Source organism: Adiantum capillus-veneris, chromosome 23 (genome assembly GCF_014529385.1).
Source record: "Adiantum capillus-veneris isolate H3 chromosome 23, ASM1452938v2, whole genome shotgun sequence".
Taxonomy (NCBI): domain Eukaryota; kingdom Viridiplantae; phylum Streptophyta; class Polypodiopsida; order Polypodiales; family Pteridaceae; genus Adiantum; species Adiantum capillus-veneris.
The window spans coordinates 38,450,264-38,475,896 of NC_140953.1; the positions used below are offsets into that span (position 1 = coordinate 38,450,264).

General features: G+C 46.7%; 1 protein-coding gene across 3 annotated transcripts in view; it reads left to right on the forward strand.

Moving 5' to 3' along the window:
• SCY2 (SecY protein transport family protein) overlaps nt 1-25,633 on the forward strand; it is a 151,914-nt gene that overhangs the window by 26,520 nt on the left and 99,761 nt on the right. For all 3 annotated transcript variants that reach the window (XM_086496492.1, XM_086496491.1, XM_086496490.1), the window contains 2 exons: nt 1,524-1,576; nt 1,666-1,705. In XM_086496492.1, coding sequence (XP_086352618.1) covers nt 1,568-1,576; nt 1,666-1,705 — 49 coding nt within the window. In that variant the 5' untranslated portion in view covers nt 1,524-1,567. The remainder of the gene's footprint in view (nt 1-1,523; nt 1,577-1,665; nt 1,706-25,633) is intronic.

Genomic DNA, 25,633 nt, shown 5'->3' on the forward strand with positions numbered 1-25,633 from the left:
CCCCCTACAAGGAGACTTGGTTCAAAAGGTGTTTTGGATGCATCTTGAACGCCTTAGCTCGTGGGTATACTTGAGGAACACTCCAAAATCAGCTTAAACACTTTGAGAAGGTCAACTTTGCCTTTTACAGCACCCAATTTTGAGTTACAGGCTGAAAGTTATGGTAAAAACAAGGTGCTGCGGACACTGTTACTGCAGGTCAAAGTTACAGTCAAGTAAACCACAAAGGTGAAAAGTTTTCTTGACTTCTCCAACATTCTAAAATACCAATGGGGAGTTAAAAACCACTTGCATGTGGAGGGGTCGGCTCAAGATGCTTCCAGAGACACAACAAACAGGATGGGGACACTCTGCAGGAGCCACTGGAGGGACATCATGGTGGGACCCACATATATTATCAACCCTTATGGAGCCTCCACGACTTAAAAGGCTATTTTTAATGAAAAAATAAGTCCCTTATTTGCATAATTGAAGGAGTGGTCAAAAGGAAACCTAACTATGGTTAATTACCTACCCTAGTCAAGTTTAACCTAACCCAAGGTCTTGTACAACTATAAAAAGGCCCTTTGGCAAGCACAAAAAATACACACACCTACTCCATTGCTGCAAATAAGCTCCTCTAAGGTTAGGGAAGCCCTAATCTCTCTCTCCTCTTGTCTCCCTACAGCTCGCTATCATAAGCGGCACCATAGAGAGAGCATCAATATGCTATTGCTACCATTCTCTTCCAAACATTTCTCTTACCATACTCATCCCTAAATAAGGATTGTAGATTCTATATGAGAGTAAGGATATCAAGTTCAATGATCTATCTCATGGTTTGATCAACAAATTGTTGCAATTGGGGTGTCGTCGTCACACTTTTGCTCTAAACGCATGTAAAATTGGTAAGCATATCTTGGCAGCTTCTCATATTTTGTGCTCATTGGGTTGCTTGTTTGTTGAGAAAGTTTTTGTGCACCATGGTGTCTATTTGCTTGGCTTCTCTCCTTATGTTGTGTGTAAGTAAGTCTTGGGGCTGCATAGATGGAGAAGAGCTCTCTATGCATGCCGCCTTATGTGTGTAAGTAGTCTCTTCTTTTGGGAAAGGAAAGGAGTTGTCAAGTATTTGTGCATTATGGTGTTTTGAGTTTTGAGGTTTTGTGCTTGCTTTTCTTAGAAGTATATGAGCACTAATATGGTGAAGGTCAATCTTTGCATGTGAGTTTGTGTAGTGTTCAAAGGGATTGTTTAAGGAGTGTGTGTTGAATGGTTGAAGGGCATTTTGTGTTGAAGCACATAAGGAAGGTGTGTGTGTGTGTGTGTGTTGTATATGGTTTGTTTTGGTTTCCTTCTTTCTCCATAAAAGAGGGTGGTGCCCCTAAGAAATATGCATGTGTAGGGTCTCACGGAGTGGTTGTTTGGTGGGAGCCTTGAGTTGAGTCCCATCTGAAAAAATCCGCTCTCACAAGTAAAGCCTTGCTGAGCTGGACATTGCATCTTTCATGAGTGTACCTCAATTTTTGTTGTTCTTTGTGTTGCAGGACTCTCTTTTATGCTGAGGTTACACGATAGTATTTAGCAAACAATGTGTGGGGTATGTTTGTACTTTTTTTCACCTTTTCTGGTAGCTATATGTGTCCTTTACCTTCTTGCATGATTTGAATTAAATTTCTCATTGTGTAGGTTTTTACTGTAAGCTTGAGTCACCTACAAAACTATCCAGGTACCCCTTGTTTTTTTCCTTGCTATTTTACTGCCTTATGCAGTGAGTTTGATTTGAAAGGTAGAGTATTGCAATTTAGGGTTGATTTGATTCTAGCAACATGCCTGGTCAGTGAAAAGATACATAAAAGGCATTTCAGGAAAGTTCCAGGTATATTAGTTTTCAAGGGAAGAGTTGTGAATGCTTCAAAGGGACCTTTCACATTAGAGGATCTCCAAGGTGTTTTAGTACAAAAGAGGCGATTGACATATAGAAACATAAAATGTAACATTAATCGTCTTCAGACTTCACATTATAGATAATAGGCTGTAAGCAAAAGTAGACTAATGCCATGAGAGACCAAAGATAAGCGATGTCACGTGTGCATTGCACTTGAGCCACGTGGACACGCTATTGCTACAGATCAGCATGAGTCTTAGTTAGTATAGCTTAGGATTTAGCTGGGCACTTTTTGAGCCTCTACAAGGACATGCATGATGTGAGAGAGAGAGAGAGAGAGAGAGAGAGAGAGAGAGAGATGAATTGAAATGTTATATTAAACGTCTTCAAAAGGCCAAAATGACCTATGAGACCAAACAATACAATCCTTGTGGATTTAATCGAGTGTCTGGGTACAAAAATAAAATGAAGTAAAGTAAAAGACTCAAATCATCAGACAAAAAATCATCATTATCATCGTCAATGCCCGAGGATGCTCGGCATTGGGCGTTGTCCGAGAAAGTATTGCGTCGGTCGTTGAAGAGCTTTGTCAATGTCCGCCTGTGTAAATATTCGTACTGGGCATCTCCCATATCGTGCTAGAATAGTCCCGATCCTTTGGTGAAGCCTCCGTCGGTGTCGTGGTCGCCCTCGTAGACGTGGGCGTCTAGCTCTCCTGAGCTCAGTGGCTCTGTCCACTAATATAGCTTTAGTATAAGTGGGCTCTTAAGTCTGCTATGAGGCATGCTGATCTGGCTGTGGAGTCCTTGCTCTAGAGAAGTCAGTGATCTCTCTCTCTGAATGTCTCCCACTGCTTGGTCTCCTCAAGAGACTCTCCCTGTGTCTGCGTAGCTCTAGCAAGAACAACCCGAGGCATCTCTGATCCTGATATCTCATGACTCTAGCCAATGGTCCAAAGCCCTCTCTAAATAGACATTGAAAGCGCCCTCGTATCTCATAGTATACCGGACAATGAGAAATGTGATGTAACTCTATCTCTGGCTCTGTATGACACAAGTGGCATATCTTGGCCTCTATTGGTACTCTCCTAAATCTGCTAGTCTCAATCTCTAGCTGATGCAATGATGTGCGCATCTGACCAATAGCACATCGTATCCCATAGGATAAATGAGTGTCGATATAGGCCGGTCTGATCACATATCCATCCTCTGTTAGTTGGAGAAGATGCTCTCTCTATAGAGAGCCATATTTGTGCCCATAACTTGTGTCGGCTGTATCCATGTGCTTCTGGTGTTGAATCAAATCTTGACGGATAAGTCTAGTGCTCTTTGCCCGTGTGAGAGAAAGGGATGGTGCATCCAAGGAGCACTGGAATGGAGGCAGTCTATCCATGCTGAAGCCATGTGACTGAAACCATGATGTCATCTGTCCTTACTAGCATGTTGTGTCCCCCTGTAGTGCTAGCTGTCGGGATGACTCAAGGGCTAGCCGAGCATATCTGTCTCTGGGGAGGTCCCATAAATTATGCATGAAGGAAACTAGTCTAGTAAGGGCCTCAACTATGAGAGGGGGGGCGGCTAGCTCGGCTCGAATAATCTTATGTGGCACTGAGGCAATGACCACTAAAGAAAATGAAACCATATCCAACGAGCCTTTGTACGACCAATCATTGTCTTTTCTACACAATTGAGAAGGTATATATATTTATGTTACAGTTGAGGATATTGTATGCATACACTTGTTCTATATCCTGCTAGATGATAATCTACTTGAAAAGACGATCCGTGGAACACCTTTGATTCAAACTTAACATACGGTCCAAAACTAGAAAAATAATTCATTGCACGTGAAGACACCACAAGGGTAACATATGATTGAATTCTTTCTGAGTGATTACCCTTATACAAAATAGTTTTAAGAATCAATAGTGCATCTGTACCAGTCAACCATCCCAAGCAGAGAGGTATACAACAAAATAGGCAAATTTGGGCACCTAAGAAGCTCTTAACAAACAAATCCCACTACATTTGGATATCTAATAACATCCCAACTAGCCTTAGAAGTTAGCCCGACTCGGCCGAGAGATCATAGAGACTAGAGGCCTCTCCATACATCTCCATCCATCAGTGCTACCAGATTTGCCATGGTGGTCCATACATCTCCATCCATCAGTGCTACCAGATTTGCCATGGTGGTCCACTATTTGTCCCCGAATTTGAACCCCATAGAGCATTGCTGAAGCCACTAGAGTGTCAAAAAGCCACAACTTTGTTCGAGGTTCCTAAAACTGGACCTGCGAACACATCTTTTCCAATCCTCGAAAGGGTGCATAAGCTCTCGTCAATCTAGTCTCTGCTGCTCTTTTCAATGAAAACACCGGTCAATTGAAGACTACCCCAAAGATAGGTGTATGCTTTTGTATACTCCACCGTCTCCTGGCCATATGTAAAATTGGGTGGTGACCTCCTGACCCACTATGGTGTGGTGTTAAACACCATAACCTTGGTTTTCCCTAGGTTAACAGATAATCCACTATTATTGGCAAATGTGTACAAAACATCTAAATGACAATATCATCAGCATATAACAATAGTGGGATCCATGGGCTTTCCAATTGTGCTCCTCTATCACCATCCCTCTCAATGTAGTCAGCAACCTCATCCACATATAGGCCAATAGTGTAGGAGATAGTGGGCAGCCCTTTCACCTCAATAGTGGAGTGAACCTCATCAGAGATCCTCTCTTGAGTGCGTACATGCCCCACTACTGACTTGTATAGAGCCATGATCCCCCAAATCAACTCTTTTGGTACCCCCATCTCCTGCAGTTTGCGCATCAATCTAGCTCTTGGTACTATTGTAGCAGGGCTACAATGTCACTGGCACGGGGACAGACAGTTAGTTACAGTTGTGCTGGGTTTCACACTGGACGGACTCTCGCCTGGTCTGTGACACGTGACAGGGATACGGGTGGTGGTCCAGTAGACACCACCACAGTTCAGAGCTAGACTTAGCTAGAGCGGATATTTTGCAACTGTTGGTGGCTCTTCATGATTGTATATATCTGTAGTTGGTTTCGATCAGGGCATCATCATCTTCTTTGTATGGTCGTGAGTTCTTGAGTCTAGTATCTGGAGTTCACGCACAACACGTCTACACCATCCTTGCACATTTGAGTCTCGACACCCCCATTGTACCTGTGAGTTCTGGGCTGGAGTTGAGTGTGCTACCAGGCCAAGGTCTGTATTGGTCTCTTTGAGTTAGTCGAGTCCCATGCTGCTTAGGTTCTACCACTGACTCGTGTTTTGCTGTGTTATTCATTGTCTTCTGTGTTTTCATCATGTTGGAGTGAGATTTCACGCACACTGCATTGAGGAGCACCCACTGTAGAGAGCACGATACATTATCTTCGCTACAGGTGCTCTCATTTTTTGGCACGCCGGGTGGATCTCAATTGAAGTCTCACTCCGTTGCGCCTACAGGTTGAAGAGCTAGTTGGTTTAAGCTCTCGCCTGTGTTGGTCTCGCTTGCTATGGTCCAAGTCGAGCTTGGTCTCGTCCAGCTTCCTCTCGACCAGCTCGACTAGCCGGTCTAGTCACTCGCCTTGGTCTAGTCACTCGTCTTGGACTAGTTACTCGCCCTGGTCCAGTCACTTGTTGCTAACTTTGCTTTATCAAACAGAAAAATAATTCTAAATGAACTATTGGAATTTTAAGTGAGAGGGTTTTTCTCACTGGAGACATCCGAGTACAGAGTATTTCTAGTGCGTCATTGATCGTAATGACGGGAGCACTGTAAACGGGAATATCAATAAGGTCACCAGGAACGGGTACTTCTGATGCGTCACATCCGATGGGTGAAAGGGTGCATCGGGAAGAAGTATCCGACATCCGGGAACGGACATCTTTGATGCGTCATAGGATGGGTGACATAGAGCACCGCGAAGGAGATTGTAGGGTAAGTTCGGTAGGAAAGGACTAGGTGATGGGTATTCCTGATGCGTCACAAGGTGGGTGACGAGTGCATGGGAATGCGAATATTCATAGTCAGGAGGAAATTCCGAACTGTGTTAGAATTGTGCACAAGGATGAGCAAGCACTTGAATGAAGATGGGTTCAGAGGGAACTTTGAGGAAATTCAGTTGCTTTTCAGGAAAGCAGATGCTTTTCCCGCGAGGAATTTATGTGTGCATTGCATTTGTGCATGTGGTTGCATCCTGGGATGCCTGGGAAGTGTTGTGAAAGCATTGTTTTTAACTTATAAGGTTTTATTGAGTTTTTGGGCAGATTCAGACCATTTTTAAAATATGCCGGCCGCCCACTTACTAAGTGGGCAGCCACTTGGAAAATAAAGCAGTAGAAACCAGCGAGCGCTTTCTCTCTCCCTCTTTCTGGCAAAAGCGCAAAAAAAAATAAAAAAATAAAAATGCGAGCGATCTCTACGTGGGCAGCTTGCACTCAGCTATTGTTGCTGTGGCCAGGGCATAGTTACCAGGAACGGGAAACTGGAACGGGAACGGGAACACGGAACAAAATGCCATTCCCTGTTACGGGTACTCACGTTTGAAACACAGAACGGGGATTCGGAACGGGAACTTGGAATGGGAACGGGGAACGGAGACCTGAAAAACGTCCATTCCTTGTTACTATGGGCCAGGGAGCTATAAAAGCATCACACGCCCTCTTTCAAAGGAGTTGCTGCCAACGCTAGCAAGAGAAGACTCTGCCGCCAGAAGACGCAAGAGATCGCGAGACTACGAAGCACGGAGGTTGTTTTTCTAGCGCAAAGAGCGACAGGTATCAATTGTGTATTCGCCATACGAATTGTTGTCTCGTGTTTGTGTGTGTGTTTGCAGGTACTTCATCGTGAAGGAGAAGCGTCTACGCTTGGGAATTCGGGAACGAGAATCGGAAATTGTTTGCGGAGCCTTGACTCCGAGTACAAACGGAAAAAGGATTGAGAGCTTGTCTCTCAGATCTCTGATTGTTCAACGACTCTCCTCAAGTAGAGTCTGCCTCTGTACTCTTGGAAAATTTATTTGACCCCGACTTCTTTACACAGGACTGGAAGCCCTAGAGCTACAACGAGCTCTTCAAGAGGAGAGGTCCTTCTCTCTTAGACAAGAGAAGCCTCCACATCACGAGGGTTGGAACAGATCAAGCGCGAGCTAAAAGAGCTCAGGTCTCAGCAAGAGACTAAGGCTATAGTCTGGTGTAGCTCATGCCGCGCTCCAGGGTATCCTGCACTTGAATGTCCCCTTCGGGCTTATTGCCACTTCTGTGAAAAGATGGGACATGAGGATAAGGATTGCTACTACCTCAAAGGATTGCGACAAATACAACAAAGTCTTGGTCCTACTCTTCAACAAGGGCTAGCACCTGCATTCAACATGCTTTCTCCCTATGGCCATCCAAACCACATGCCTCCTTTGTTGATACCCCTCCAATGCAAGGTATGCCAAGCACTTTTTCGTCTCAAAGTTTTTATCATGCCAATGCTTCCTCAGCCCCTCAGAGCTTCTACACCTCAGCCTCCACCTCTATGCAGTAGGAGCAAAGATCCCCTCATGCATCCACGTTTTTAGGCCCAAGTCGGATCCAACAAGACTTCACATTTCCAATTCTCAATCTGATAGCAGTAAGCACCAGTCCTCAGCCGTCCCCTGCTACTCATGTGGTTACCCCTAAGGATAGGCCACATCAAGTGGAGGAGCCTGTTGGCGTCCTCACTCGGGCACAAAGAGCAGCTCTTGGTCTCAGCCTTCCAAAAGGTCCACTTCATCCATCTCCATTTCCACAACCTAGTACACCTGACCGAACTGATGAGCAATTCATTAGTGCTAAAAGCCGCCCTTCCTCCAACCAGTGGCTGACTTACAACAGATTAAAATACCAGAGGAAGCCCGGATCAAAGGAACCAAGCTGACAACAGAAGCCATCTTGAAGAACACCTTGTAGCAAGTATCACTTTATGACATGCTCCGGCTCGATGCAAATCTAAGAAGTGACACCCTTACAATCATTAGGTCTCTGTACCCGGATGCCGAACCTAGTGGCGGGTACCTCCCTGTTCAGCTCTCAGAGTCCTACTTGATTTCCTTTCCTGCTACTCCCCTCTCCGATTACAAGAGTCCTCGTCTCACTATAACTATTCTTGGGCGCCAATTCTTTGGTGTCATCGTCGATGGTGGATCTGGCATCAATCTGATGCGGGAGTTCACTATGTTGGCTTTAAGTTTGCAGCCTACGTTCCCTGCCCCCTTCACAGTTACATTGGCCGACCAGAGGACAGTCTACCGAGTGGGCATAGTAGACAAGGTGCCTATGCAGCTACAAGACTTCACGTTTAACTTGGATTTTGTTGTGGTTTGTCTTCCCGAGGTTGGGGGAGGTTTTCCCTTGCTCATCGGTAGACCTTGGTTGCAGCACACAAAGGCACTTTACGATTGGGGAAACGTGCCATGCGCAGACATACTCCCTGGCTCCCCAAGGAAACCAATTCGACTTGAATGAGGTATGGATCCAGTGGTTCATCATAGTTCTTTGTCAGTGGAGTCCAGCCCTGTCTTGGAGCAGCCTACCACACCTGATTACGATTGGGGAAACGTGCCATGTGCAGACATACTCCCTGGCTCCCCAAGGCAACCAATTCGACTTGAAGGAGGTATGGATCCAGTGGTTCATCATAGTTCTTTGTCAGTGGAGTCCAGCCCTGTCCTGGAGCAGCCTACCACACCTGGTGGGTCCGACGAAGATCTTTTGCAATGGTTGGAGGCTACCACATCGCTGCGATGCTATGTGGTATCTACTCAACCCTTGCCTAAGGATACACCCTCTTTCCCTGCTCCTCTAGCTGAGATCAGTGAGCCACATCCTCCGGATGCAAGTGCGACAATCAATGAGGACCATACTTCTCTTGGCCCATCGATGGAAGCCATCGGCCTCGATGAACCTATAACACATCATAGAAGAGGAAAGAAATCTCCTTTGCATGAGTTCACCACCGTCTCACCTCTTCCCTTAGCCTCCTCTGCACCCGAATCTCCAACCACGCCAAGGCACTCTGCTGTGTCTGAGGACTTACCCTTCAAGGAGCTTCCACCAGGATGGTTACAAGAAGAGTATGCTGATTTTCACATAGATCAGACACCAGCCCACGATGTTTGAAAGCTGCAAGAGGCGGCTCAGTCTTCATCTTGTGATGCACCCTCACCAGCGACACCTCCTAACTGGGTCAGAGAAGTCAACCTAGGCGACCCTGACGACCCTCAGCACTGCTATCCTCCTAGCCTCTTGGTGATGGGATCATCTCGCGCTACTCGATCAGGTAGTCTCATTTATGCACTCCTTTAAAGATAATTTTGCCTATTATTACAAGAGTTTGTAAGGAATCCCACTAGAAATTGGTGTCCATACTATCCCTCTGGTTGAAGGGGCTAAGCCAGTCAGAGGCCGAGCTTACATGCTCAACCCTAGTATTCAGAAGATGTCAAGAAAGAGCTAGAAAAGATGCAAGAGACAGGGATCATTGTACTAGTGGAACACTCTGAGTGGCTGTTACCCATGGTTATAGCGCCTAAGAAGCAATCGAATAGAATCCGCGTTTGCATCGACTACCACAAGGTAACTATCCCAGATGGTTTCCCCACACCCTGCATTGAGCGTGTGCTTGAAGATGTGGCAGGGTACGTCTGTACAGTTTCATGGATCGCTTCAGTGGTTATAATCAGTTGGGCATCCATCCGGGTGATCAAATCAAAACGGCTTTTGTGACTTAGTGAGATATTTTCATTTACACTAGAATGTCTTTTGGGCTAAAAAATGCTCCGCCTTCTATCAATCGCACAGTATATCTCATCTTTTGTCCCTTGCTCACGGATCATCTTCGCATATCCATGGACGATTTTTCAACCTTCTTGGGTGCTCAATATTCGACCCCAGTCGAGAATCTAGAGAAGCACCTTGCTCAGCTCTCTGCCGTCTTTCTCAGAAGCAGGGAGCCACAATTGAAGCTCAATCCGAACAAATGTCAATTTTTGGTCGCTGAAGGTTCTCTATTGGGCCATGTGGTGTCTGCTAAAGGTTTAGCACCGGACCTAGAGAAGATAGTCGCCATCTTGAGGTTACCTGTAAGGTGTAGCGGAAGTGAATGTTGAACTTTGCTCAAGATGAGTGCTCCGAACTGTGCTCAAGGGTTCCTTTTACCTACGGAAGGGAGAGCCTTCCGTTCCTTTAGTGAGAGAGTGCAAATGATCACAAACAAAGTGGGTAAATACTGTGCATGAAGATAGAGAGAGAAGAATACGACACTAGAAAAGTTGTCAAACCCTCCTCCGAAGGCCCCATTCTCTATGGCGAGAGCGGTCTACTATTCATTGCACAAATCTCTACAATGCGATGGACTTGCCGACGATGTCGACGACGATGAGGACGACGACGAGACCAACTGAAATCTGAAAACACTAAGGGCTGAAATCTGCAAATCTTGTATCTGCTGAATTCTGGCTTTATGTTGACGACGACGGCGATGATGACGATGCGACGACAACGCGCTGAAAACGCAGATGCTGAAATCTGCGAATAGCGGGCTGACTCTGCAAACTTTGGCTGATCTAATGGTGCGGCGAGGATCTGCTGTGGGAAGGTGAGATTTGCGAGGTCTGGGGTCTATTCTGCGGTGTCTATATGCTGAAAAATGAAAACGCTGAAGCTAATGGTACTTCTGTCCCGGAGAATCTGCAAAACGCTGGTGTAGGTTTGCAAATGCAAAAGCACTAGCCTAGGTCTGCTGGTGCAAAAATGCTACGCCTATTCTGCTTCTTGAGGCAAAAGCACTAGGGAGTGTGCAAAGATCTGTTGTCGCCAGGCTTCATCTGCAACTGCAAAACGCTGGGCTGTCTGCAAATGCTGAAAACGCTGGCTTCTTTGGTGGTTGAAAATGCTAGGTTGCCTGTCGCGGAGTCTTGTTGAGAAGGTGCTCTGTTGGACACTTGGTCCCTGCTGCCTCTTTTGCCAGATACTGCTAGCACTAGCTTTTCTTATATATTGCCCGAGTCAAATTGCCCTACCCAGTTTCCCAACAAAGTCACTTATTAATAATAAGTGAAAAATGGCTAAAATAGGGAAAATAGGTTCTATGCACTGCAAAATGCTCCTTATGGTTTCTGATGGTAATGTTGATGATCATGCTGTGTGCAACCAGAGGATATGCATCTACTCTAAGTGCTTGGACATGCACGGTCTGCGAACAGACTCACAAAAGTGCTAGAACACTTCCTAAGCTAAGCTAACTGAACTGGACTGAACCCTTGTCATGAAGTAGCTTGTCCATGTACACATAGGGTTAGATGTGCACGTGACATTACCTTCTCCTATCAGTCCTAAAGGTGTTCAAAGCTTTGTAGGCCATATAGGTTATCATCGCCGATTTATTAGGATGTATGCCGATGTTGCCCAACCCCTCATCCGCCTGATTAGTGCTGCTGTACCATTTCAGTGGTCCACAGCTGAAGCCCAAGCCTTTGCTTACCTGAAAAAGCGCCCGACTGAAGCCCCTATTTTGGTAGCCCCAGATTGGTCTCTAACTTTCCATGTACACTTATGCTAGTTAGACAGCTATGGGTGTTGTCCTCACTCAGCCTAGCAAAGAGTTCAATCTGGATCGTCCCATTCATTATGCAAGAAGATTGCTCACTAAAGCTGAGTGCAATTACATTACTACGGGGAGGGAAGGTTTGGCCATTGTTTATGCTCTTTAAAAATTTCGGCACTATTAGGGGTTCACTTCCCAGCTATTACTGATCATCATGCTCTGCGTTATCCGCTAAATAAGCCACAAGTTGCAGGCTGAATTTGGTGGTGTGTCGTGTTCTGGCTGTATCCATGTCCTCCTAGTGTCTAGCTGAGTCAGGTCCTGGCGGATGAGCCTGGTGATCTCGGACTGTGTAAGAGTCAAAGAGGGTGCATCCAGTGAGTACTGGAAGGGAGGTAATTTGTCTATGCTGAACCCATGCGCCTGGAACCATGATGTCATCTCCCCATACTAGCATGCTGTATCTCCCTGCCTGGCTAACTGTGGAGAGGATTCAAGTGCAAGGCGGGCATATCTAACTCTGGAAAGTTCCCACATGCGGTGTATGAAGGAGACAGATCTGGCGAGCACCTCAACCACTAGTGGGGGGGCAGCTAGCTCTGCCCGGACAATAGCACGTGGTACTGAAGCCTTAGATCTAATGAGCCACGAGATCATAGAGACCAGAGGCTTCTCCTTGTCCCCCCATCCATCAGTGCGGCCTGTCCTCCCGTGATGATCCAATGAAGGTCCCCAAATCTCAGCTCCATAAAGCAATGCAGAAGCCACCAAAGTGTCAAAGAGCCAGAGCTTCGTCCGAGGCTCTTGAAACTGAACCTGTGCACACATCCTTTCCAATTTACCCAATGCTGCATGGGCTCTAGTCATGCCCTTCTAAATGAAAATGCTGGCCCACTTAAAACCACTCCAAGGTAAGTGTAGGCATCTGTATACTCCACTGTCTCCTGGCCGTATGTGAATGCAAGCGTTGACCTCCAGATCCACTCTGGGGTGGTATTAAATACCATGACCTTGGTTTTACCAAGGTTGACGGACAAACCACTTTCCTGGGCAAACCTATGCAAAGCATCCAAGTGACGTTGCATCCCCTTCGGAGAGTCGGAGATCAACACAATATCATGAGCATATAACAATAGTGAAATCCATGTCCTTGTCAACTGTGCACCTCTATCACCATCCCTCTCAATGTAGTCAGAAACCTCATCCACATACATACGAAATAGAGTAGGAGAGAGCGGGCAACCCTGCTTCACCCCAATAGTTGAGTGAACCGGTGTGGATAGACCCTCTGAGGTGGTACATGCCCCACCACTGACCTGTATAATGCCATGACCCCCTAAATGAGCTCTGTGGGTACTCCCATCTGCTGTAATCTGCGCATCAATCTAGCTCTGGGCACTGTGTCAAATGATTTGCGGAAATCCACAAAGCTACAATAGATCTGTCTTCCATGCGACGTGCCCTCCTCAATGATGGCTCTGTGTGTCAAGATATGGTCAAGAGTAGAAAAACCGCTCCTGAACCCTGCCTGCCCGTGTGCACGTATCTGCTCCCTCTCTGCCCATCTACTCTGCTGCTCCTCAAGAATAGATGCGTACAACCGTGCCAATGTGTGACCAATCATGATAGTGCGATAATACCGAGCCTCCACAGGGTCTCCTGAATTGAAGATAGGTACAATAGTAGATAGGCTCCAAGTAGCAGGCAAGCCCTCACACATGGCACAGTTAAACATAACTGCTAGAAGCTCTACTAGTAGATCTCTGGCATGCGTGAAATGCTCAACCACTAAGCCATCATGATCATATGCTCTCCCAGTCCTCATCTTGTCAATGGCCTTCCTCACCATCTCAATGCGGTGAAAAAAGCACATGTGTGGGCATGGATCGGGGGGGTCGGGAAGGGGAGGCTGCTCAGGAACTGTGTACAGAGATGATGGGTACTGGCCCCAAGCTCTATAGAAGTGAAGGCCTCTATTCTCGTCCATGACTCTATTGAGGGGCGCTCTGAGGTGCCCGATGTGGTGAAGCTTGCTTGCAGTTTCCAAAACAGCTGCAAAGCTCGGCCGTGTCCTCACAAGGTTCTTGGGGGTTGTTGTCTTCTCTTTGGTTGTCATGTCGCCCAAGGTGGTGACGGAAATCACCGAAAGTGCTACGAGGAACAATGGGTTGGGTTGTAAGGTGTGAACCCTGGCTAAAGTGTGTGAGTGTGAAGGGTTAGTGTGTAAACCTAAAATAGATGCTGCACGGGATGCGGCGGCACTGTTGTATTCGGTGGCAGTTTGGGCTATGGTCGAATGCAAGGCACGACGAGCAGCAAGTAGTTAGCTATTTGAGCGGCGGTTGTTTTGGGAGAGAGAGAGAGAGAGAAAGAAAGAAAGAAAGAAAGCTTTATTAACGTCTTTGAAAGGCCGAACTCGACCTATGAGACAATATCATATACATGTGTTGATGCTCTAGGCATCGAAAAATAAAAAAAGGGTACAAACTGAAATGAGCCTATACTATGCAAGAGGGTGTGGTAGGGTGGTGCATGTGGTGTACAATGTATAGTGTGGGTCCTCGTGTCGAGGTGTGCTCACGCATCATCAGGCTCAACTAGGGGCTGCAAGGTGATACCACCATGAGATGATAGGGAGGGTATCTAAAAACAAGCAACATATGTAGGGTAGAGAATGTGGTACATCGGTGGTGGCCTGCTCAGGTATCTCTGGAATGCTGGATCTCCTGGTGCTGGTACATGACTCTGCTCTAGATACTGATGGTGTAAGGTTAGTATCCTCGAGATCTCCCTCTGGTGACACCCATGTGTCCTGTATCCTGGGAGCCTCGGTCTTCGACGTGCCCTCTGAGACTCTGCCTGCAGAAGGGTAAGCCCTCTACTCTGTGTAGGTAGTGTGGGGGGGTCTGGTCCTGCTCGTCGGAAAAACTGTGTGATGGTAGTCTGTGTCTTGCTATCCTGACTCTGGCGTGGCTGTAACAACTGCTCTCGAACCTCTAAAGCCGCAACCAGGAACTGGCCAAACCTCCTCTGCTCTCGGCCTATCATATGCTGCTGTAATGAGTCTCCAATGCCATATCTCTCTCTCTCTCTCTCTCTCTCTCTCTCTCACGCAGCCCCTCCTCGCTCCCCATCACGCAGCCATCTACGTGGGTCAGCCAGCAAACACCTGCATTATCCTACGCCCAGCACCTGGCAGCCTGCGTTAGGCTCAACTTGTACCAGCGTTTGCTGCTCCAGAGTTAGAGTTTTCAGCAGGGGCTTCGGCGTGTCAACAGACCAGACATCGCAGAGGTCTCCCTTCCCTCATCGCCATCTCCTGGAGTCAGCATCCTGCAGTACCCATTCAGTACTCAGCCATCCAGTAGTTTCAACACCAGTTCAGTAGCATCTGCCAGCAGCATCAGCATTCATTCAGCGCTTATTGAGCCCAGTATAGCTTTCAGCGAGTATCTTACCTGCAGGGATTTATTTGCAAGGAATTTGGAAACTGCAGAGTTCACAGAAATTGCAAATTGACACATACAGAAAGCAAACATATGCCATGTAGGTTGAATGGGGAAACATATGTATGCATAATGCGGTGCGTATAGGTTGCTCTCTCCTCTCTCTCAGAAAGTGAAACAAATAAGGCAAGACAAATGGCGGCGCACTACATGGTCACAAGCAAGAGGATGACAGCCATTGAAAAGGATTTGAAAGAATGCAAAGCCCACATGGATGAGTGGAAGAAAGAGAAGAATTTAATTCTCGAATGGAAAAAGAGGGAGGAACAGGCGAGGGAACTAGAACGCAAGGAGTTCCAGGATGAAATTCAAGCTTTAAAAAGTAGCATCTCACCCCTTCGGGAGGAACTCGACGAAACCAAAGAGGGAAGACACCTTGAAGATGGGGAAATTCAGCCATCAATGATTGACGAGCTGAATAGTATACGAGCACAAGTAAAAGAAATAAAGGAGGAAGGAGGAACGAAGACCTCATGGGTGGAGGTTCTCTCCAAAACACAAAAGAAAATGGACGAGGCTGAAAAATGGATTGAAGTTGTCAAGAAGGGAAAGGGCAAAGAAATTCCGACTACACCCGACATCCTCAACAAAACACTAGAAGAGGAACAACGAAGAAGGGTACGTGCTCTACACGTGAGAGTGACCGGCCTAAAAGATTCAGATAAGGTGGACTAAGAGGTGAAGAGCCTCATGTCCATGATGGGGGTGGAGAAGCCCTCGCACACACAAGCTTGGAGAGTGGGCAAGAAGAGTGAAGGTAATGGGGAGAGTTCAAAAGGACGGGCTCTCATTTTGCGCTTTCCCTCCATGGAAGAAAAGAAAGACTTTTTAAAGAAGAGGCCAACCCTCAAGAAAACAGGCATCTTTTTAGGAGATGATCTTACGCTCTCACAGCTTGCACATATGAGAGAGGTCATGCCAGAGATTATAGCAGCAAGGGAGAAGGGAAAGTTAGCTTTCTACAGAAATGGACGAGTAGTGATTACAGAACACCGCTCTACATGACGGTGCGAGACCTATGGGACCACTCTCAAGATTGCGGTTTGGAACTGTAATGGTTCGTATAGACTCGATGTGGGGGCCTTTGAGGACAGCTTCAGAGACAGAGACATTGTTTTCTACTCAAAGACTCATCAGGCTCCAAGACAGTTGATGCCGCACATATCAGGATACAGATGGGAGACAGCTTGCCGGACATGCACCAGATCTGCGCATGGGACTAGAGGATCAGGAGGTGTAGCAGTTCTTTTCAGAGAGGAGCTCCAACCACTACTGCACATAGTTCGGAGAGATGATTAGGCCAGATACTTGTGGGTGAGGCTGAGGGCAGAGACTGGACGTTTCTTGTAGATCGCCATATGCTATTTTCCTCCCAGCACTTCAGTATATGCTTCACCCAGAGGACAGTCTCCTTACTCTATACTTGATGATGATATCTGGGAGTTCTCCAGAGATGGAGACATCATACTCCTGGGGGATTTCAATGCCCGTACAGTCAGCTCACAGACGGTCTTCTATGACACCTCAAAGGAGATGCTTAGAGAGTTAGAGCCAGAGGAGATGGGACTTGAGAGATGCTCACACGGCAGAGAACATACAGAGTATGGGAGATACCTGAGGGAGATGACCACCTACTCACAGTTTAGCCATACTGAATGGCTTATCGACCTTCCCATTGTCTACAGGTTTTACTTGTTTTCCACATAGACATGGGTCCAGCACTGTAGAGTATGTTCTGACACATCCGAGCTTTATCTCTCACATTCATGATTTCACAGTGGGGCCCAGGCTAGTTGGGATAGCAGTAGATCATGCACTTTTAACATTATCAGTCTCCTTTGAGTACAATACATCTCAGGCCTCACGGGATGGTGGACATACTCGCTATACTTTTACACCAGAGACTGACTCAGTCTATGTAGAGGAGATACGTAGGCTTTTATGCACATCAGAGCCAGTATACACAGTGGAGGAGATCACATCTATGCTGACAGTGACATTACATGGGGCAGCGACAGAGGCATATCCACACACTCAGCCTGGGCAGAGACGTCGTTCTGGGCACATGCCTCAGAACAACTGGTATGATGAGGAGTGTCGACAGAGGAGAGCTCAGATACAGTGAGACCTTACATTGGGAGTGATCACCTATAGAGAGTCTCGCATTGCTACACGACGACTAGTGCGGCGGAAGAAGCGAGCTTTCTTGGTCCAGATGGAGCAAGATTTATATCAGCTCTTCCTTAGTAGAGATTCAGGAGAGGCTTGGCGTCTATTCTATGAGAAGTCTCCCCCACCAGTGATTACTTCTACAGAGATATGGGGGCAATATGCAACTTCTTTATACACTGTACCTGGACAACCACCATTACCAGACCCACCACAACCATGTCCGGCTACGAGCACCTTCTTTACCACTGAGATGGTAAAGGAGGCCATTGACAGGATGAAGACCAGACGGGCACAGGATCATGAGGGTTTGGTAGCAGAGCACATTATACATGCTGGGGATTTGTTGGCAGAGATGCTTGCACGGATATTCAACCGTGTCATGTGTGAGGGTCTCCCTGAGTCTTGGAGATTATCTACTATTGTACCTATCTTCAAGACAGGTGACCCCACAGTGCCGGGGAATTACCGTACTATCATGGTAGGACACACATTGGCACGATTATATGCATCCATCCTCGAGCATAGGCTGAGCAGTTGGGCAGAGATTATAGGCATACGAGCACCTGGGCAAGCTGGTTTCAGAAGGGGTTTCTCCACACTAGATCATGTCTTTACACTCAGAGCTATCATTGAGGAGGGTCGAGCACATGGTAGACGGATATACTGCAGCTTTGTGGATTTTCGCAAAGCCTTTGACACAGTGCCGAGGGCGAGATTGATGCAACGGCTGATGGAATTGGGGGTACCCACAGAGCTGATGTGGGGGATCATGGCATTGTACAGTTCAGTGATGGGTCATGTACGCACATCAGAGGGGATATCCGACATAGTTCACTCCACCATCGGAGTGAAATAGGGATGCCCACTGTCCTCTACTTTATTTGGTATGTATGTTGATGGGGTCTCTGATTATATTGACAGAGGAGGTGATAGAGGTGCTCAGCTTGCAGGGACATGGATCCCTCTTTTATTGTATGCTGACGATATCGTGTTGATATCAGAATCGCCAGTGGGTATGCAGAGACATTTGGACGCATTGCATAGTTTTGCAGAGGATAGTGGATTGTCTGTCAACCTTGGTAAAACCAAGGTCATGGTATTTAATACCACGCCACAGTGGGTTAGGAGATCAGCACCTACTTTCACATATGGACAGGACAGTATGGAGTACACTGATGCATACACATATCTTGGGGTGGTCTTTAGTGGACCGAGGTTCACACTGAAAGTAGCAGCAGACACTAGATTGACTCGTGCCTATGCAGCCCTAGGTGGTTTAGAGAGGATTTGCTCGCAAGTTCAGTTCCAGGAACCTCGAACAAAGCTCTGGCTTTTCGATACTTTGGTCGCTTCAGTTATGCACTACGCGGCTCAGGTTTGGGGACCGTCTATTGACAGTGCTGGATGGACTAATATGGAGAGACCCCTGATATCTATGATTTCTAGGCTGATTAGAGCCAAGGCCTCAGTCCCACATGACATCATTCGAGCGGAGCTGGCTGCCCCACCTATGGAAGTTGAGGCACTCACCAGATCAGTATCATTTGTACACAGCTTATGGGACACCACCAGGGACAGGTATGCCAGGCTTGCTCTCGAGTCATCCAGACAGCTGGCATTACAGGGAGATACATCATGTTGGTATGCACAGATGAACTCATGGTTTCAGAGGCATGGTTTCAGCATGGACAGGCTGCCCCCTTTCCAGTATTCTCTTGATGCACCATCCTTGGCTCTTACACGGATGGAGACTACTAGACTCATTCGGCAGGATCTTATCCAGCTTGATAGCAAGAGGACATGGATAGAACCATCACGGGAGTTGGGTACGAAGAGCGTTTTCTATAGAGAACATCTTCTTCAACTCACGACAGACGGATTTGTCACACGGCCCAGTTACATGGACACACATCTATCTCATAGGTTACGATGTGCTATTGGCCAGATTCGCACATCTTCACACCAGCTTGGGATTGAGACAGGTAGATTCAGAGTCATACCAGCAGACAGTAGGATATGTCAGTTATGCCATGCAGAGCCAGAGACAGAGTTTCACTACATATGTCGCTGCACAGTCTACTATGAGATACGGGGACGCTTTCATTGTCTATTGAGAGATGGTTTTGACTCGTTAGACAGAGTCATGAGATATCAGGATCAAGGATGTCTCGGATTATTCCTACTTGAGATTCAGAGACATAGAGACGCTCTATTGAATGGGCAAAGACAGAGACAGTCCCAGAGACGCATCTCAGATTTCTTCAGTCTGAGTACCACAGAGTCAGAGGGGACACCACCACCAGAGAGCTCGGTTCCCACCCATACACACATCAGCGGTACTCTCATTGATCGAGCTATAGAGTTAGGGAGATCGAGACGACGGCGACTGAGAAGGGGAGCCACGCAGCACTGGCGGAGATTGCGGCAGAGGATCCACAGGATTCTAGCACGCCACCCAGAATGTCGATCGGGATAGGCTTCATGCTATTGCTATATTGTATCATGGTGACACTTATCCCCACTTTGTACCTTTATGGCATGATACCATTGCTCAGCCTACCAGCCTTGTCTTGGTACTAGACTCATCATTGTAATCAGTTGGTCTCATAGGTCATTTTGGCCTCTTGTAGACGTTAATATATCATTTCATTTCATTTCATTTCTCAGCTCTGTATATGCTGGGCATCTCATGACAATGCTCCTCACTCTCCACCTCCGTCTGGCAAATCCGGCATGTACGCTCCTCTCGTGGTATGCCTCTGGCTCTGCCACTCTCAATCGCTAGCTGATGTGATGACACTCGTAGCTGGCCAATGTTGACCCGAAGTCGGTGTGGCATGTACTCTTGCATGTATGATGGAATCTCAATGAATCCCTGCTCTGAGAACCTCAGAAAATGCTCATAGTAATATAGCATTTTAGGAGGTAGGGTGTCTGTGGGCCTGCGCCATGTCCTCTGAATATATGTATGCCATATCTCCTGTCTGATGACCCTATTCCGCTCAGAGCGTGAGAGGGTATAGGTCGGGGCTTGGGTGTCATACTGGAGTGGTGGTAGTCTATCAATATCAAAACCGTGCTGAGCTAGCCAATCTCTTGTCTGGGCATACCATGAGCTAGTGTCCCCTGCCTGTGCCATCTCTCTAGATGCAATGAAGGCTCTATGAGAGATCCTATCTGGATCCATATCTTTGAATCTGCGAAGAAGGCAAACAGTCTGAAAGAGTGCCTCTACCAACATCGGTGGTGCAGCCAGCTCAGCTCTAATAATGTCGTGTGGAACTGATGGCTTGCTGTGAATCATCCTGGAGATCATAATAATCTGTGGCCTCTCTATCTGTGTCCATACTGAGTCTGCCAGTCCCGGTCCCCAAATGGCCGAGGCATACATGAGTGCAGGTGTGACCAGTGTGTCAAAGAGCCACCCCTTCATCCGGGGCTCCTGGAAGTGGGCCTGGTGGCACTGTCTCTCCATCAGAGCTAGTGATGCGTATCCTCTGGTAAGTCTATCTCTGGCTGCCTGTGTCATGGAGAAGGTCCCTGATGCTGCGGTGAATGTAACCCCCAGATATACATATGAGCCTGTCACTTCTATATCCCCTCCAGCTACTGTAAATCTACTCTGTCGGCGAATCTGAGCCGATGTATGAAATATGAGAACCTTGGTCTTGCCAAGGTTCACCGTGAGTCCTCTCTGTGAGCAGAAATCATCCAGGGCCTGCAAATGTAGTTGTAGTCCCTCTGCCGTCTCTGACATCAGGACAATATCATCTGCATATAAGAGTATGTGTACAGTAGTCCCTGCAATATCCACACCCTCTCCACCCCTGTGCAAGATGAAGTCTACAATCTCGTCAATGTATAGACCAAAGAGTGTAGGTGATAGGGGGCAACCTTGTTTCACACCAATGGTGCTCACAAGGGTGTCAGATAATCCACCCGGGCATCTCACTCTGCCAGATACATGCTCATACAATGCATAGATCCCCCATGCCATCTCCTCTCCAATCCCAAGCGCAGCCAGACATCGGAAAAGTCTCTCTCTAGGTACTGTGTCAAATGCTTTACGGAAGTCAACGAAGCAGCAATATAATCTCCTCTTCCTCACCCGTGTCTGGTCGATCAGACAACGAAGGGTGAAGATATGATCAATAGTAGAGAGAGAGAGAGAGAGAGAGAGAGAGAGAGAGAGAGAGAGAGAGAGAGAGAGAGAGAGAGAGAAATGAAATGAAATGTTATATTAACGTCTTCAAAAGGCCAAAGTGACCTATGAGACCAGGAAGTTACAATGCGGTGTATCTGATATCAAGTCAGATTAACAAAATAAATTAAACTAGACTAGGGATAACAAGATATAAATACTGCGGAATCCTAAACTAAGCGGATAGGTATGAAAGGCGAGAGAGAGAGAGAGAGAGAGAGAGAGAGAGAGAGAGAGAGAGAGAGAGAGAGAGAGAGAGAGATCAACAAACTTGGCAATGAATTAGACTGTTGAATTGAATTCCTCGAGCAGATTCATCATGTTTAATAAATGAAAGATATTTAAAATTGACTAAATTGTCAAAGAGGATAAAATTGGCCATCACTCGAGATGCATAACTATGGTCTATAGTAGAATAGGCTTTCCTAAAGCCCGCGCGTTTTGGTGCTCGTAATGCCTCGTGCTTTGCATTCAAACTCAGCTTGGCCTCAAAGCAAGAGAGTTGCTGAGAGAGAGAGAGAGAGAGAGAGAGAGAGAGAGAGGAGGAGGAGGAGGAGGAGGAGGAGGAGGAGAAGAAAGATTTTTTGGGCTGAAATCGGCTTGAGACAAAACAATGTACATGATAGTGTGTTATCCGTGTATTGGAAGAAGGGCAAAGGTACAAAAAAATCTGTGATGTTGCTGCTGCTAGGAGACTACTAGCGGGTGGTGATCCATGGTTGTACAATACAAGGTAAGAGAGAGAGAAAAGGGTGGGGGGGAGATTGCTCTTGTGGTACCTTGTCTCCCAAAGCCTCACACATTAGTGTTCCTGTGCTACCTTGCCTCCCAAAGCCTCACACATTAATATGTTACTAAGGGATCTGAGGGAGTGGTTTGACCCATTTCTTGAGGCTGTAGACTTCAGGATTTGTTGTTTGCGTATCCACAACTCAAGTTGGCAAACAGTTTTTGCTCTGTCAGCAATACATTCGCGCTATGTTTGCGGTGTCCGTCCCTCCCATCACTGGTTCAAGATGAAGCCATGTAGGGTTGGCTCCGTGAATATGTTGCTGCAAATGAAATATGTTTGCGGTGTTTATGGATTGTGTTCCTCCCACCACTGGTTCAAGATGAAGCCATGTAGGGTTGCCTCCCTGAATATGTTGCAAATGAAAAATTGTCACATGCACATCTAACCCGATATGCATGTGGACAAGTTGTAACTCCTACTTCTAGGGTTTAGAACAGCCTAGGAAGTGTTCTGGCACCCTTGTGAGCATCATGTACGCAGGACGTGCTTGTCCAGGCACTAAGAGTAGTTGCATACTCTCTGATTGCAACCCATTTGCACCAAGCATTAGCAATCCACCGCGTGTGAACCACGTCTTATGAAGCCTTAAAATTATAAGTGACTTTTGGGCTTTTATACAAATTGTGGGGCTGCATTGATAATGCTCGACCTCTCTCATTGGCAGAACATAAGCGAGCCCAATGGGCCCTAGAGAAGGCAAGAAGCAGAAGGGCAAGGCGCCCTCAGTACCCACAGTACCCGTACCGGCATCCTCAGCATTTTCAGCATCTACAGCCAGCGTTTTCAAGCACCTCACCTGAGCGTCTTCCAACCCTAGCCTTGCCATCGGCATATAGCCCTTGCGGACCAGCAGAATCATCGGTTTCAGATTTCAGCGATCAGCATCAGCAGCGTTTTAAGATTTCAGCTATCAGTCTGCAGAACCAGTGTTTACAGATTTCAGCCTCAGCCTCATCAGCGTTTTTCATTTTTTCGCCCTCAGCATTCTTAACGTTTCACAACATTAGTACCATTGTACCAGTTTTTGTGCAATCTAAAGCAAATAGCTCTCTAGCAATAGAGAGGGGGGCCCTTGGAGGGGGGTTTGGGACCCCATCTGGTCTCTCTCTCTCTCTCTCTCTCTCTCTCTCTCTCTCTCTCTCTCTCTCTCTCTCTCTCTTTTTCACTCACAACACTTCCACTCACTGTTTGCATCCCTTGTTTTGGTCTTTGCACAACTCTCGTAAAGTAAAGGGGGCCTCTCTCCCCCCTTCAATAAAAGGAACCTTGAGTACACACTGAGCACATATCCTGAGCATACAACATAAATCACTTCCCCTGCACATAACATTGGTATCAGAGCTCTTTGGCAGTGTTCGGTATCATCACTCATAAAAAGGGTCATAAAGAACCAATTTTTTTTTTTTGCTTGTTGCTATCGCACGTAACCCAACACTACTCAGGTGTGTCGATCCCTAATCTGTGTTTTTGAAGAGAAAAGCCTTCTTAAACGCAGATTGCAAGCAGTACCAAGTACCCAAGTACCCCAAGAGCCCAAGTACCCAAGTACTTGAGTACCCCAAGAGCCCCAAGTACCCCAAGAACCCAAGTACCCCAAGTACCCCAAGAGCCCAAGTACCCAAGTACTCGAGTACCCCAAGAACCGAAGTACCCAAGTACTCTGAGTACCCCAAGAACCGAAGTACCCAAGTACTCAGTGCATGGCATCACTAGAAGCAGAATGGATACTTTGCGTGAAGGTGATGAGAGTGGAATTGTAGAAGAAGTCCCTACATGAGGAGAATTGTTTCGAGATCCTCCCCCATCTCCATCTACGTCACGGATTGCACCAAATCCTATGGAGGCTTTGGTCAAGTCTATGATGGAGATGATGCTACAACAAGAGGCTCAGCGCGCCGCCATGGACAGAGAACGTGAAGAACGAAGGGCAGCTATGGAGCTTGAGTGTGAGCAAGCACACGAAGTTGAATGCATAACAACTGAATAAAAGAGGGCAGCTATGGAACTCGAGCGTGAGCAAGCACGCGAAGCTCAACGCATAGCAGGCGGAGAAAGCGAGTGGCTATGTAGCTAGAGCGAGAGGCGCAGCGGGACCAACACACGAAAGAGTTGGTCCTACAGGTACTCTCCTCGAAAATCGATCCACTCAAGGAGGCCGGCGAGGCATCACATAGCATAGGTAGAGACGACGACTCCAACAATCCAGTCAATGAGAAATTGACGTTCAGTAAGTATGATGGTCAGATGGATGCTTCTATGATTCATTCTTGGCTGCATTAATTCCATGCTTACTTTGCGACTAATAGGAAAACCACTAATAGTAAAGTTTTGACTGCTGCCATGTTTCTCTCGAGCGATGCCATTAATTGGTATCAAGCCTAGCAAGAGGCACATTTGGCTGAGCATCTTGAGCATGTTGCGGATGTCGTACCTCTCTCTTTCAGTTGGGTCGACTGCCAAGACAAGCTCAAGGCTCGGTATATACCGCCACAATACCTTGATCGGTTGAACGAGCATTGGAGAGGCTCAAGCAAAATGGTACTCCCGTTATGTCTTTTACTAACCGTTTTTTCCAGATTGTTGTGCAGTTGCAAAAGTGGGATGCGGATCGTAAGGATCTTTGGTTTGGACGAGTACATAAAATACGACGTGAAAGTCTTATGACCTATTGACTACAATGACGCCGTGAGAATTGCTCTCAAGCAAGAAATGAAGCACAACAAAGGCAAGCCTAAGGAAAACGAGTCCTCTCAAAGTACCCCGCAAAGCCCTCAGAACCAACAAAATGCTAAGCACAATGGTAAGAACAATGGTAATTCTTCCTCTTCTCAATCTTCCTCTACACCTAATGCACAAAATTTTAACAATGATAATAAAGTAAAGCCTAAAACTCAGGACATGCCTAAGTTAAAACCTGATAAAAAAGCTGCTAAAGGAATAGTAGGAGGATGGTTACGTCTTGAAGAACGAACCGTGTATGGAAAAGAAAGAAGATGTTTTTAGTTTTATACTAAGGGTCACATGAAAAGGGATTGTCCTAAGGAAGCACCTAAAAAATAACCCACATCTCTTGTTAGTGCCTTGATTGAGCCACATAGTACGCCCCAAGTTTATGATGAGCATCCTGATGAATCTCTCGTTAAGTGTTATGGTCACATGAATGGTCAGTGTATTGTGGTCTTGTTTGATTCCGGTAGTATACATGATGTGATTAGTGATTCTCTTGTGAAGTGAACACACTTGGAAGCTACTCCGGCAACCTCTCTTGAGGTGTTTGGATTCGCTCTCTTTAATCACGCAAGAATGTCGTAGGGTGTTAGTCTGTGTTCAACAAGTATCTTATTGCTACAAGTTTATTTCTCCTCTCACGGGATGTGATATGATTCTTGGCATTAAGTGGTTTCGTGATCACGATCCACAAATTAGCTAGAAAGAAAACAAGCTCGCTCTTTCACCAGAAGGTGCTTCTCCCATGGTCATTCGCAGTGAGCAGGGCCTCTGTTCTTT